Source organism: Neomonachus schauinslandi, chromosome 1 (assembly GCF_002201575.2).
Source record: "Neomonachus schauinslandi chromosome 1, ASM220157v2, whole genome shotgun sequence".
NCBI lineage: Eukaryota > Metazoa > Chordata > Mammalia > Carnivora > Phocidae > Neomonachus > Neomonachus schauinslandi.
In genome coordinates, this window is record NC_058403.1 from 127,553,593 (window position 1) to 127,566,731 (window position 13,139).

Consider the following 13,139-nt stretch of genomic DNA (forward strand, 5'->3'; position numbering starts at 1 on the left):
GCAGACGCTTAACGACTGAGCCACCCAGGTGCCCCTCAGTGTGGTTTTGATCCCAACAGTTAACACCTGTGCCGCTTTTTCAGCGGCCTGCCCTTGGGCTAGTGGAGCTGGCTATGCATAGGGAAAGCTACACACAGGGAGAACTCAAAGTACCAGGGAACTTCTGGCCTCCTCCCCTCCTGTCCTGCTTATTACCCTACTTCTTTAGGGGCTCCTCCAGAGCACACATTCTTGCCTAAGAACCCTCCCCTCTACATCTCCATCTAGAAACAACCTGATCTGGGGCTTTGTCTCAGCTAATTCCCTGTGGTTCCAACCCTCTCTCAGGCTCTTTACATGTCTGGCTGCTTCTCACCATCTCACTGGTAGAGAACAGTCACCTACTCTTTCTTTGACCACAAAGGCCATTATTCCCTTCCCCTATTTTACAGCATCCTGTGTGCTTTCTTCCTAGTGCTCCTGATAATGTATAATTACTCTTTCTCGGGTACTGGGTCCTCTTACTAGCAGTCAAGTTGCAAAAGGACGGGAGCCAAGGCTGTTCCCTTCCTTTCAGCACCTCCAGCATCAGCACTGTGCTCAGCACTCAACTGATGCAGACACATCAAGTCAGTATCCTTGTTTCCTGCCAACTTAGAACTGGACATGGATGAAAAAGTGTGCCCATCTTCGAAGGTGAATGACTGCTTTGTGGGTCCACTTAAAACTAGTCATAAAACTCAAGGAAATTTGCCTGAGGTATTTGTAAAAGCCTAAGTTAAAAAAACAAAACAAAACAAAAAATCCTCTAAGAAGGTACCGTTTGCTTTTTTCTTACCACCAGAGGTAGATTCTCTGCATCAAAATTTCTAATCTACAGGAAAACAAACTCACCTAATCAATAAAAAGTATGATTAAGATATATAAGAAAGGAGTGGCATAATAAAGTCTCAGCAAAACCCCCAGATTTTAGCATTATTAGTGGTACATTGTTGTCCTAGCAGGGATATATTTACAAAGTATTGAGGTAAGATTTGTAAGCCAAGAGCTCTAAGGGCGGATATTGAGTTTAGGTAGAATATTACAACCCTAACTTCTCATATCTGGGGCTTCAGGAAATTGGAGTTAACACATCTTCTTTTGCAAAGAGATTGTTCAACTAATAATTTCCTTCAGCTTTAAAAAAAAATCTTGTTTCTCTCTTTTCTGACCGATTCTTAATGCATCTTATTCCCACAGCCTATCTTCAAGTCCTCGAACGTATATAAATGCTAATATATGTTTCCCAGTATCCCTTTCATTTGAAATACCTGTAGTTGTTCATCAATGTAAGGGATTTTTAAAATTTCCATTGCAGAAGGTCTCAGTGAAGGACTCTTGTTCAACATGCTGTAATGTTTAAGAAGAAAATTATTTTTCAAATGAACTAAGATATAAGTACAATTTAAAATTGCTTCTGTGACAATATATTTCTTTCCATACCGTTCCATGATGGCATTCAGTTCTCTTGGATATCTCTTGGGGAGAGAAGGCGTGTCACCTTCAACAATTTTTAAAACAATGGACAAGAAATTGGAGCCAGTGAATGCATGATTCATGCAGCACATCTCATATAAAATGCATGCCAGAGACCTAATCAAAGAATCAAAAGACAAAATCAAAGAATTTAAATAAGGAACAAATGTCCTATTTTAAATTTGATCACCATACAAAACTTCAGATGTGTCATGGCATTGCTTGTGAGACACTAACATACCCTTTGATTGTTTGTTTAAAAGCTTCAGTTCTGTACTTTCGTTTCCATTTAAAAATATGTTTAATAAATAAAGAGGGAAAAATGAAAAAAAAAACCTACAAAAATTTAAGTCTGAATGACCACTTTTGTCAGAGGAGAAACAAAACAACAGGAATATGTCTGCACACAGGAGGGCAAATAAACATTTGATCAATGTAGTAAGGAACCTCTATGAAGGAAAAATAAAATACAGCTAAATATCTTTCTAAGGCAGTTTTGTTAATACTATATATGCAAACTAAAATTTTAATTTATCAGCCTAACCTTCCCTCAAATGTGTATCCAAGCATTTTGAAAAGGAAACTGGCATTCTGTATTAGTTTTCTGAATAGAATCCATTTGCAAGTAGGGTGGAAAAGCAGCTACTTGTAGCTCACATTAAAATGTATAATTCTCCGTTTGAGCATATGAAACAGAATATTAAAATTCTAGATCAGTCCAACACTGATTTGGATTAACCATGCAAATCAGTAACCTCTAAACCAGCAGAATAATCTTTTAAATAACTCAGCATCATTAAGAAAAGTAAGGGGGAAATTCCTGCCTGAACTTAATATACTAAGAAAGAACTGTACTTCCCCTAAATTAATGGATTATTTTTAATATTACGAAGATTTTGAATTGTGTAACCAGCCAGGTCTCCCTTTTCATGTTAGTTGCTTGAAAAATCAAAAATAAACTTACAACCAATCTTGTGTAAGTTCTGTTTTATGTAACTTTTAACACCATCCTACTTTCTTATAAAAGGCAGTGCATGTATAAATAAATATATACATGAATACTATCATTTTAACCATTTTGTGGGTATCATAAAAATGTGCACTGGTAAGAGAATTCTGGATATACACTGAATACAAAGAGATGTTTTTGTTTCAGTAAATAACAATGACACTAAAAAATTCCAACTAATTGGTACTTCACATATTGCAAAGCACTTCCATACATAACTGAACAGAACATCATAATTTCCAGTGACATACGGCTACTATATTTTTCCCATTTTATACATGAGGAAACTGGCTCAAAGAAGTTAAATGGCTTGATCAAGTTCACAAGGTATTTTTCCTTCCAAATTCTGGACTATTTTCATTACAGAATGCTAGAAAGAAAGGGATGTTAGGAGAAATCCCATGAGTGACTAAAACACCAAGATCAATGTAAATATTATAAATTATGAAAATTATTTGAAGCTCAATAAATTTTGTACCCATCTGTAAGACTATTAATATGATGACTATTAATATGATGTTGCACTTCTTTAGATTTCTATACCAGAAAAAGTTTCCTTCAACAAATGTGAAATAAAGACATTTTTAGACAAGCAAAAATTGAGAGAATTCATTGCCAGCAGGACAGCACTAAAAACAACCCTAAGACAGAATTCTTCTACTTGAAAAAAAAATTAAGGCAGAAACAAGGAATGCAGGGAGGAATAAAAAACACTATAAAGAGTAATTCTGTAACTATGTATAAGCCAATATTAACTCTATAAAATGATACTAACAATATATTGTGGAATTTAAAATTATGTAGAATATAATTTTATGGCAAAAATAATGTGAAAGACATAAGAAGGTAAATGGAGTTAAAGTACTTAAGGTCCTAGCATTACTGGGAAAGTGGTAAAAGTAATAACTTTCCTTAAACTAAGTTTCAGGGGTGCCTGGGTGGCTCAGTCATTAAGCGTCTGCCTACAGCTCAGGTCATGGTCCCAGGGTCCTGGGATCGAGCCCCGCATCAGGCTCCCCACTCCGCAGGAAGCCTGCTTCTCCCTCTCCTACTGTCCCTGCTTGTGTTCCCTCTCTCGCTGTGTCTCTCTCTGTCAAATAAATAAATAAAATCTTAAAAAAAAAAAAAAAACTAAGTTTCATTATACTAAGGCAACGATGTATGTTATAATTGCTACAGTTTTCACCCAAAGAATAGTAAAACAACGTATATTGACAAGTTCATAACTAGTAAGTTACTAGAGGGAAAAGAATCAAATAAAAATTTTAAATAAAAGCAAGAAAGGAGAGAAAAAGAAACAACAAATGGTATATATAGAAGACAAATCATAAGATGACAAATAAAAGTACAAATATAGAGTAATTATATTAAATGTAAATTGACAATATTTCAATTAAAAGACTATCAGATTGGGTCAAAAATTATATCCTGCTCATAAAACAAACCTTAAATATAAGAACACAGAGCAGTTTAAAGAAAGAGGTATACCATGCAAATATTTACCAAAATATTGCTGGTGTAGCTATACTAGCATCAGACAAAATAGACTTAAAGGCAAGAACCACTACTAAGAGTAAGGTGGTAGGCTGATAAAGAAATTAAACCATGAGGAATATATAACAATTCTAAAATCCAATAACTGTGGGTGTGTTTGTGTGTGTGTGTGTATAAAGCAAAAACTGACAGAATTAAAAGAAAAATAGACAAATTCACAGTCATAATGAAAAACTTTAACATACCTCTTTCAATAGCTGATAGAACAAGCAGACCAAAACTTCAACAAGGATAGAGAAAATCTAAACACAATTACCAAAATTGACATAACTGACATACTAACACAAATGCATCCAACAATGATGGAATTCAGATTCTTTTCAAGGGCACACGGACCATTTTCCAAATTGACTATACTTAGGATCAAGGAAGCCTCAACAGACTTCAAGGATTGAAAACCTCAGAGCATATTTTCTGACCACAGTGAAATTAAGCTAGACTTATTAATTAATAACAGGGGGAAAAACCTACAAAATCACCACTTACTTGAAAATTCAAGAATATACATCTAAATAATTCATAGGTGAAATAAAGTCCAACAAAAATTAGAAAAATTTAAAACTGAATATTAATAAAAGTACAAAATATCAATACTTTGAAGCTAAAAATAAATGATTATAGCAAAATTGAAGTATTAGATGTATATATTAATAAAGAAAAAAGCTTAACATCTATGATCTAAGTCAGCTTGGGAAGATAGAGAAACAATAGCAAATGAAGCCAAATAAAGTTTAGGGAAAGAAATTTTTGAAAAGTAGAAATTAATGAAATAGACAAAGACACACAATAAAAATAAAACGTTAACAGATTTAATAGAACTCTAGCGAGACTGATCAAGAATACAAGAAGAAAAACCCACACAAACAATAACAAAAATGGAAAAGTATACAACACTATGGACTCCACAGCTGTTAGAAAGTACTAAGATGACATGTTTTTCCCCAGTAAATTTGAAAAATGGGATGAAATGAACAGTCTTTAAAAAAATATAACTTACCAAACTGATTCCAAGAAAAAATACAAAATCGGAATAGTCCTTCATCTATTATAAATAATAATAAAAATAATAATTAATTTTAAAAAACTTTTAAAATAATAAAATAAAAACATTAAATAATTAAAGCAATATTTAAAACAATAATTAAAAAAACCTTTTTTTTTTTTAAAGATTTTATTTATTTGACAGAGAGAGACACAGCGAGAGAGGGAACACAAGCAGGGGGAGTGGGAGAGGGAGAAGCAGGCTTCCCGCGGAGCTGGGAGCCCGATGCGGGGCTCGATCCCAGGACCCTGGGACTATGACCTGAGCCGAAGGCAGGCGCTTAACGACTGAGCCACCCAGGCGCCCCCAAAAAAACTTTTTTAAAGCTCCCCACAAAAAACCCTCCAGGGTCAGATAGTTTTACTGGAAAATTCTTTCAAACATTTTAGGAATAAAGAACACTAATCTTATTTAATCTCTTCATTTTAACAAGTCAGCACAACTGTGATATAAAGTATAACAAGAATAATACAGAAAAAGAAAATTATAGGCAATTTTTTTATGAACATAGATTCAAAAATTCCAAATACACACATGTATGCATATTATAAATAGAATATGATGCTATATTAAAAAGATAATATATAAAAACCAAGTGGATTTATTAAAATCAATCAATGGCATATATCTCATTATAGATGAAGAGAAAAATTATACTTGGATGCAAAAAAAGGCAGTGGGTAAAATTCAAAACCCATTTGTGTTTTTAAAGATATTTATTTATTTATTTGTCAGGGAGAGAGAGAGAGAGCACAAGCAGGGGAAGGGCAGAGGGAGAGGGAGAAGTAGGTTCCTCTCTGAGCAAGGAGCCCGATGTGGGAGTCAATTCCAGGACTCTAGGATCATGACCTGAGCTGAAGGCAGACACTTAGACTGAGCCACCCAGGCATCCCCCCTTTGTGTTTTTAAAAGGAATAAAACTCTTAGTACACTGGGAATAGAAGGGAACTTCTTCAATCATTTTTTAGAGCTATAAAATATATAGTAAACATTATTCTTATTGGTGACATATTGAAAGTTTATGCTTTTATTTTGAGATTGAGAATAAGATAAGTATGTCTACTATCACCATTTATATTCAATACTGTAATGAAGGTGCTATTCAGAATAAGGGCAGAAAAAATTTAAAAAATATAAATGTATTTATACATATAAAGAATATATGTAAAGATTAGAAAAAATAATTAAACTGTCATTAAGCATTTCGACATGGTTATGTACATAAAAGGTCATTTCAATAAGCCTGTGACAAACATTTTTTTTTTTAAGATTTTATTTATTTATTTGAGAGAGAGAATGAGAGAGAGAGAGAGAGCACATGAGAGGGGGGAGGGTCAGAGGGAGAAGCAGACCCCTGCTGAGCAAGGAGCCCGATATGGGACTCGATCCCGGGACTCCAGGATCATGACCTGAGCCGAAGGCAGTCACTTAACCAACTGAGCCACCCAGGCGCCCAACATTTTTTTTTTTAAAGATTTTATTTATTTACTTGGCAGAGAGAGAGCACAAGTAGGCAGAGTGGTAGACAGAGGGAGAAGGAGAAGCAGGCTCCCTGCTGAGCAGGGAGTCTGATGTGGGGCTCGATCCCAGGACTCTGGGATCATGACCTGAGCCGAAGGCAGACGCTTAACGACTGAGCCACCCAGGCATCCCCTGTGACAAACATTTAAAAAATGAAATGCAAAATGTCACTTACACTAACATCCTACAATGTCAAATACATAGGAGTAAATCCAATGAAAGATGTGCAAGGCCCTACACTGCAAACCACAGTACATCACTAAGAGAAATTAAAGACCACCTAAAAAAAGGAGGTGGGGGTGGAGAGGGAGACATCCACATACATGGATTGAAAGAGTCAACATAATGAAGATGACAATTTTTCCCAAAATGATCTATAGACTCAATGCAATATCAATCAAAATCCTAGCAGACTTTCTATGGGAATTAACAAGCTAATTCTAAAAGTTATGTAGAAATGCAAAGGGACAAAGACAGCCACGGTAGTTAAAGAGGAACAAATTTGGAGATCTTGTACTACCAAATAGCAAGATTCATTATAAAGTTGAATTACTCATGAAAATGTGATATCAGCAAAGAAGAAAAAATAGACTAATGGAACAAAACACAGAGCTCAAAAGCAGATCCACACATATTCAATCATTTGATTAATGCAAAGACAAACTGTACTATGGTAGAAGAAAAAAAATGATCTTTTTAACAAAATTGTGCTGGGCCAACTGAATACCCATATGGAAAATAATGTATGTGGACTTGAAAATCACTCATTTTTTCAACTATGAAAAATAACATAAATCTTTTAAAAGAAAACAGGAGAATATCTTCCTGATCTTGGGGGTAGGCAAAGATTTCCTAAACAAAATGTAAAGAGCACTGACAATAAAGTTATGGACTGATAAAATGAATTCCATTAAAATTATGAACTTTTATTGAAGACACCCTGCTATGTAACCCAATGTACATGCTATACTTTGAACACTGAAAAAAGGAATGAAACTCACAGTTCCAAGGAGTAGAAGGCTTATCAATCCCTCTGTACCCACCTCTCTTCTGAGGATTTAATTCAGCTCCTGTGGGCTCAGAGTCTTCTTCAGGGATTGGGTTAAAAGCAGAACAAAGCCAGACAATCTCTCCTGGCTCTGACAGGTTGGAAGGGTTGGATGAGAGCAACAATTCCCGAGACAGGACATTTTGAGCTGTCTTGGGAGCAGACTATTATATTATCTCCACCAGTAATAAAATGATAACAATAATAATGATAATAAGGAAAATACTAGCTGAAATTTTAATGATGTTTACTATAAGCTAGGCCCTTTTCTATATTCCTTACATATATTAACTCATTTAATCATTCTATTCTCATAACAATCTTAATGAAGCAGACCATTCTTCAGATGAGTAAACCATTAGGATTAGGTCAATTGTTAAAGGTTCCATATTGAGTAGTTGGGGCATCTGGGATTGCAACACAGGTTGTCTAGTTCTAGAGACATACACTCTATGCCATCCTGTCTCTCAATGCTGTATCAATCAGAGCATTTCTGATCATTAAGGACTCTTTTGAATTGGAAATCATGGCTAACCCTGATAGAAGACCTTCAGGCTGGGGCTGACTTCCCAGGCTTACTTTGGGTCCTACCCAGAACCATAAGCCACCTTCAAGGAACCCTGGGGCCCGAGACAAGCCATGCAGAGCATCAGACCATGGCAAATGTAAGGCACACAAACAGTGAGACCCTCTGTGGCAAGGAAAGGAAGGCTGGCAAGTTTGGCCGTTTTCCTGTTGCTTGGCATGGAAAGGGGGTTAGTTGTCTATTAAGTACAATGAGTTGATCATGAAGTCAAATCCTGCTTTTATGGAGACATAATTCTACCGAAGCCACATGTGATGGATGTATTAAGGTTATAAAAAGATGTGAAATTATCTGGCTAAAGGACTATAGAACAATTAGATGTAGAGTCTAACTCAGTAATCAATCAATTTTGATACAAGACTATTCTCTTTTTTGGAAATCCTCTCAGCTACACTGAAGGCATACTGCTTTCCATTTACCTGTCTCGTTTTGGTCTAGTAAGATTTACTTGCACTTGAGCACATGGAAAAGACTTCACTTATCAGCCAGTGATTTGTAGAAAGGGACCTGCTCTGGTCCCTGTGCACCTGCCTGGAAGGGGTGTAATCTGATTAGAGACACCACCTAGCACTTTGGGTAAAAGATTTTTTATTATCCTGTTACAAGTTAAAAAACTATCTATTATATACAGTTTTATTCTAGTAACTATATATCTGTGTACCTATGGTTTTAATTTTTTCCAATTTCCAACCAAACATTTCTATATGGGAGCAATTACATAACCTTGAACTCATCAATTCCATCCTTTTTGAAGACTTTTCTCTTACTTGACTCCCAGATTTTAAATCTAGTGATGTGAAAGTGGGGAGGTGGTTGGGGGGAAAGAAGGGGACAAGTTGGCAAAACAAACAAACAAACAAAAAACCAAGGGAGAGGTGCATTTTACTTAGAAGTCTATGATTTGCATTCCTTTCTTTTTTCCAAAATACAGCCAACTGTGAAGAAGTAAGCAAATAAATCCCTAAGGGAGGGAATTTAGCAGTGAAAGGGAAGGCTGGGATCAGGTTTGTGTGAAGCAAATTACACCTGAACTCCATAAACTTGCCATCTGTCCAAGCTGACCAGAACTACCCAAAGGATTTATAAAGCACAGGTTGATAATGAATTGAAAATGTAACTCAGACTTTGTCTTGTCTCAAGGTAACTAAATTTACCCTTTGAAATCTGCCCAGACTCTGCCAAGAGAAGCCTAATGCACAGCAATGCACGACTCCAGTGGGTTGGGGCAGCTTTACTGATCTTCTAGATAATATTTTTATTTTACATAATTGAGGATCATCCTGATATCCATCTAGAAAAGAGTACACATAACTTAAGCAATTGAATAAATAGTAATAGAAATTTAATAAAAGAATAGCGGGTTTTGCTTTAGTGTGTGGTAACCTAAAAATAAGTCTGTACTGAGGTGGAGTTGAATATCAATATAAACTTTATCTAAATGTAATGAAAGACACTGGACGGCTTGAACTAACACTTCAGAAGCAATATTATATAGCAACCATTTTATAAGGGCCTATCATGTCCCAGAACCTCTAACGGTCCTCCCTAAGCTTTAATATGCATACAAACCATGCAGGGATTTTGTTAAAATTTTTATTCTGAATTTTTGGGGAAAAGTGGCAGCTACATCAGAAGCATAGTTCCTGGATCTTCCTTAAATTCCCATGTAAAACAGAGCAGCTCTATAGCAAAACCAAAAACCATGGCCAACATTTTCAACAAAGTTAGGTAGCAAGGTGTCCCTGCACACCTCAAAGTACAAGGAAGTGAAGACAAGAAGACAAACCACAGTTGCCATACGGCCTGCACAGTATCAGCATCTGTGTGAGAAGCAGAGGGAATCAACGGAGTGACTGAAGGACCACAAAACAGAATAACTTCAAAATAGTCAAAAAGTACTTACTGAAAAGCATGGTGGGCCCATCCAGGAACAGCAGCTGAAACTGTTAGAGGATCTGCTCAATCCAAAAGCTGCTTGAATGCAAGAAAATCCCAGGATAAGGCCTAAAGGGTCTGGAGCAGAAAAGCTCAGGACTGTGCAGTAAAATTTTCTACAATATCAGAAATGTATAACCAATACCCACATGAGGCTACAGAGCACTTGAAATGTGGCTAATGTGTCTGAGGAACTGAATTTTCAAAAGAGTATTTAAAAGCAAAGGTGAATGCATTCTTTCCACCAAATCAGGCCAATATACTATCATGTCTCGGGGAAGACCCGTAAAATTTTAGAAACAAAGTTTGGGTAAATTTTGTCCTGTTCATAGCAGTCTTTCTAATTACTTTCTTCCACTATTGAGCACAATGTTTGAAAGAAGATCACTGGCTCTCCCTCCACTGTGGTGGTCCCATGCCCTCCACACCATAAGAATTTGGCCAATGGGAGAAGTGAAGATGGGAGCAACACCAATGAGAGGAAAACAGGGAGATCAGTGTGGCTGAGGAGAAAATAAAAGGGAAAGGGTTGTGTTTTTGTTTTTTCTTTTTCTTGAATCTTTAGCTACTCTTGGAGTATATGGAATCACAGATTCCATATAAACTTTAAAGTTTGGGAAATGAACATGGACATTGTTCAAAGTTGGAAGGAGACGGTGGGTTGGCAATAGAAATAATGATCAAAGTATCCTTCCACTGCCAATGGTTATTCACTCAGCCACTCCATAAAGGCTGGTTGTGGCAACAACCTGCACTGCTTCACACTTTGATTGAATGGCTGTGCTCCAACTGCTTTAATCATCTCTGATAGTTTCCATAGGTTCTTTTAAGATGGGCAAAGCATCAGAAGTAGGGGAATGTATGAAATTAATAGAAGGCCTGCCTATCTCCCTTCTTTAGTCTCCACCAACCTCTCCCTATTCCAGTCTGTTGTCTTTCCACTGTTTAACGAGGAAATAAATAAATAAAAATCTCTAATTCCAACAGTAAGGCCTTGGAGAGAACAGTTCCAAAATGGCATCATGAGGAGCTCAGCAGACCTGCTCCTTAGCAAAACAACTATAACTGGTGAAAATTACCAAACACCCCCAACAATTTAAAGTCACTAAAAATTGTCTTAAGGGCATAAAGTAAATGAAGAAACACTTATTCAAGAAAATCTACTAAATCTCAGTAAAAACAAGAGTTTGTGGCACTTAGGCACTCCCCCAGCTCAGTGTGACAAAAATTTCACTCTGAGCAGGTGTGGCCAATAAGATGGGGTTCTCCCTTACTCCAGAAACCTGTCCTGGGCTTGGATACCTCTCCAGGAGGGGCAGTCTCCCAGCATTTCTCATCTCCCCAGCTCTGTGTTACAGAGATTAAATTCCAGGTGATTGTAACCAAGATAGTAAGGGCTCTGTTCCTCTACCTAGTCCCTACAGGTAGAATGGAGGCTTAACCCCAGGAACAGCAGACAGAGAATACTGGGGACCTGATCACTGATCACCTTTGCCCCAGCTTGCTCACAGGGTGGACGTTCCATGCCAGGAGAAGCAAGCCAAGAAGAGAGGCTACTGCCCCTGGCCAGTACCCTGCTCATGAGCAGGACTGTCACTCTAAGAAAAGTGGGCCATGTCCCTGCCTTCAGCTCCTGAGAAATGCTAAGAGATTTTGCCCAGGGCTAAGGCAGGCTATAAAAAGAGAGGATTCAGAAGTTCTCCCCAAAGAGACTGATTTTATTTGGAACAGAGTGTAGGAAATTCAAGCCTAAACTCCAGCTCTCAGAAACAATGAAGATTTTGGTGGTAAGCAATTAAGAGGAGATTGGTAGCTCCATGAGTACAATAAGCTAAACCACAGGCTAGCTACCTTATCAGAGAAAATCAGGGAAAGAGATAGCTAAGAATAGGCAAATTTCAAACCTCAAAAACTGGCCTCAAAAACTACATCTGCAAAGAGGCTCAAATTTATTTTTATTTATTTATTTTTTTTAAAGATTTTATTTATTTATTTGAGAGAGAGAGAATGAGAGAGAGAAAGCACATGAGAGGGGGGAGGGTCAGAGGGAGAAGCAGACTCCCCGCCGAGCAGGGAGCCCGATGCGGGACTCGATCCAGGGACTCCAGGATCATGACCTGAGCCGAAGGCAGTCGCTTAACCAACTGAGCCACCCAGGCGCCCCAAGAGGCTCAAATTTAATTGGAAGAGACTGGAGAGCAATGCATGCCTCAAGGCATTGTTGAAAATAATAAAGCAATGAGTTGGCAATTAGTGAAGGCTAACAACTGGATGTAATACCAGCAGAAACAGCTCAACAGAGAGAACAGAGAAAGAGACAGAAAGCCTTGCTAAAACTACTGTCCCAAGGCTAACTGTGCATGTGCCCAAGGCTATACTCTGAGGATTAACACTAGAGGTTTCACACTGGAAAGGAAATAGGTTTCACTAGAATAACCAGGCATGTCACTAAATGAATAAAGAAGCAAATTATACCAAGCCCCAGAGAGGTGGGGGGAGCGAGGAAAATAAGTGTTCAGAGTTGATACAATATACTATCTAAAATGTCCAGTTTTTACCAATTATGAGATATGCAAAGAAACAGGAAAATATCTATACACAGTGGGGAAAAGCAGGAAACAGAAACTACCTGAGAAGTCTCAGATGTCAGATTTAACAGATGAAGACTTCTAAGCAGCATTATAAATATGTTCAAAGAACTAAAGGAAACCATGTTTAAATAAATAAAGTATGATATAAATGTCACACCAAATGAAGAATATCAATAAAGAGATAGAAATTATAAAAAAGCACCAGATAGAAATTCTGGAGTTGAAAAGTATAATAACTGAAATAAAAAATTCACCAAAGGGGCTCAACAGTAGACTTTAACTAGCAGAAGGATCAATGAACTTGAAGATAGATTGACAGACATTATGCAATCTAAAGAACAGACAGAAAAATGAAGAAA

At 37.0% G+C, this 13,139-nt stretch overlaps 1 protein-coding gene across 1 annotated transcript in view; it reads right to left on the minus strand.

The window, feature by feature from the left end:
• NEK11 (NIMA related kinase 11) overlaps nt 1-13,139 on the minus strand; it is a 230,692-nt gene that overhangs the window by 133,566 nt on the left and 83,987 nt on the right. The window contains exons 6-7 of the mRNA XM_044915659.1: nt 1,462-1,611; nt 1,290-1,368 (exon numbers count right to left, since the gene is read on the minus strand). Coding sequence (XP_044771594.1) covers nt 1,290-1,368; nt 1,462-1,611 — 229 coding nt within the window. The remainder of the gene's footprint in view (nt 1-1,289; nt 1,369-1,461; nt 1,612-13,139) is intronic.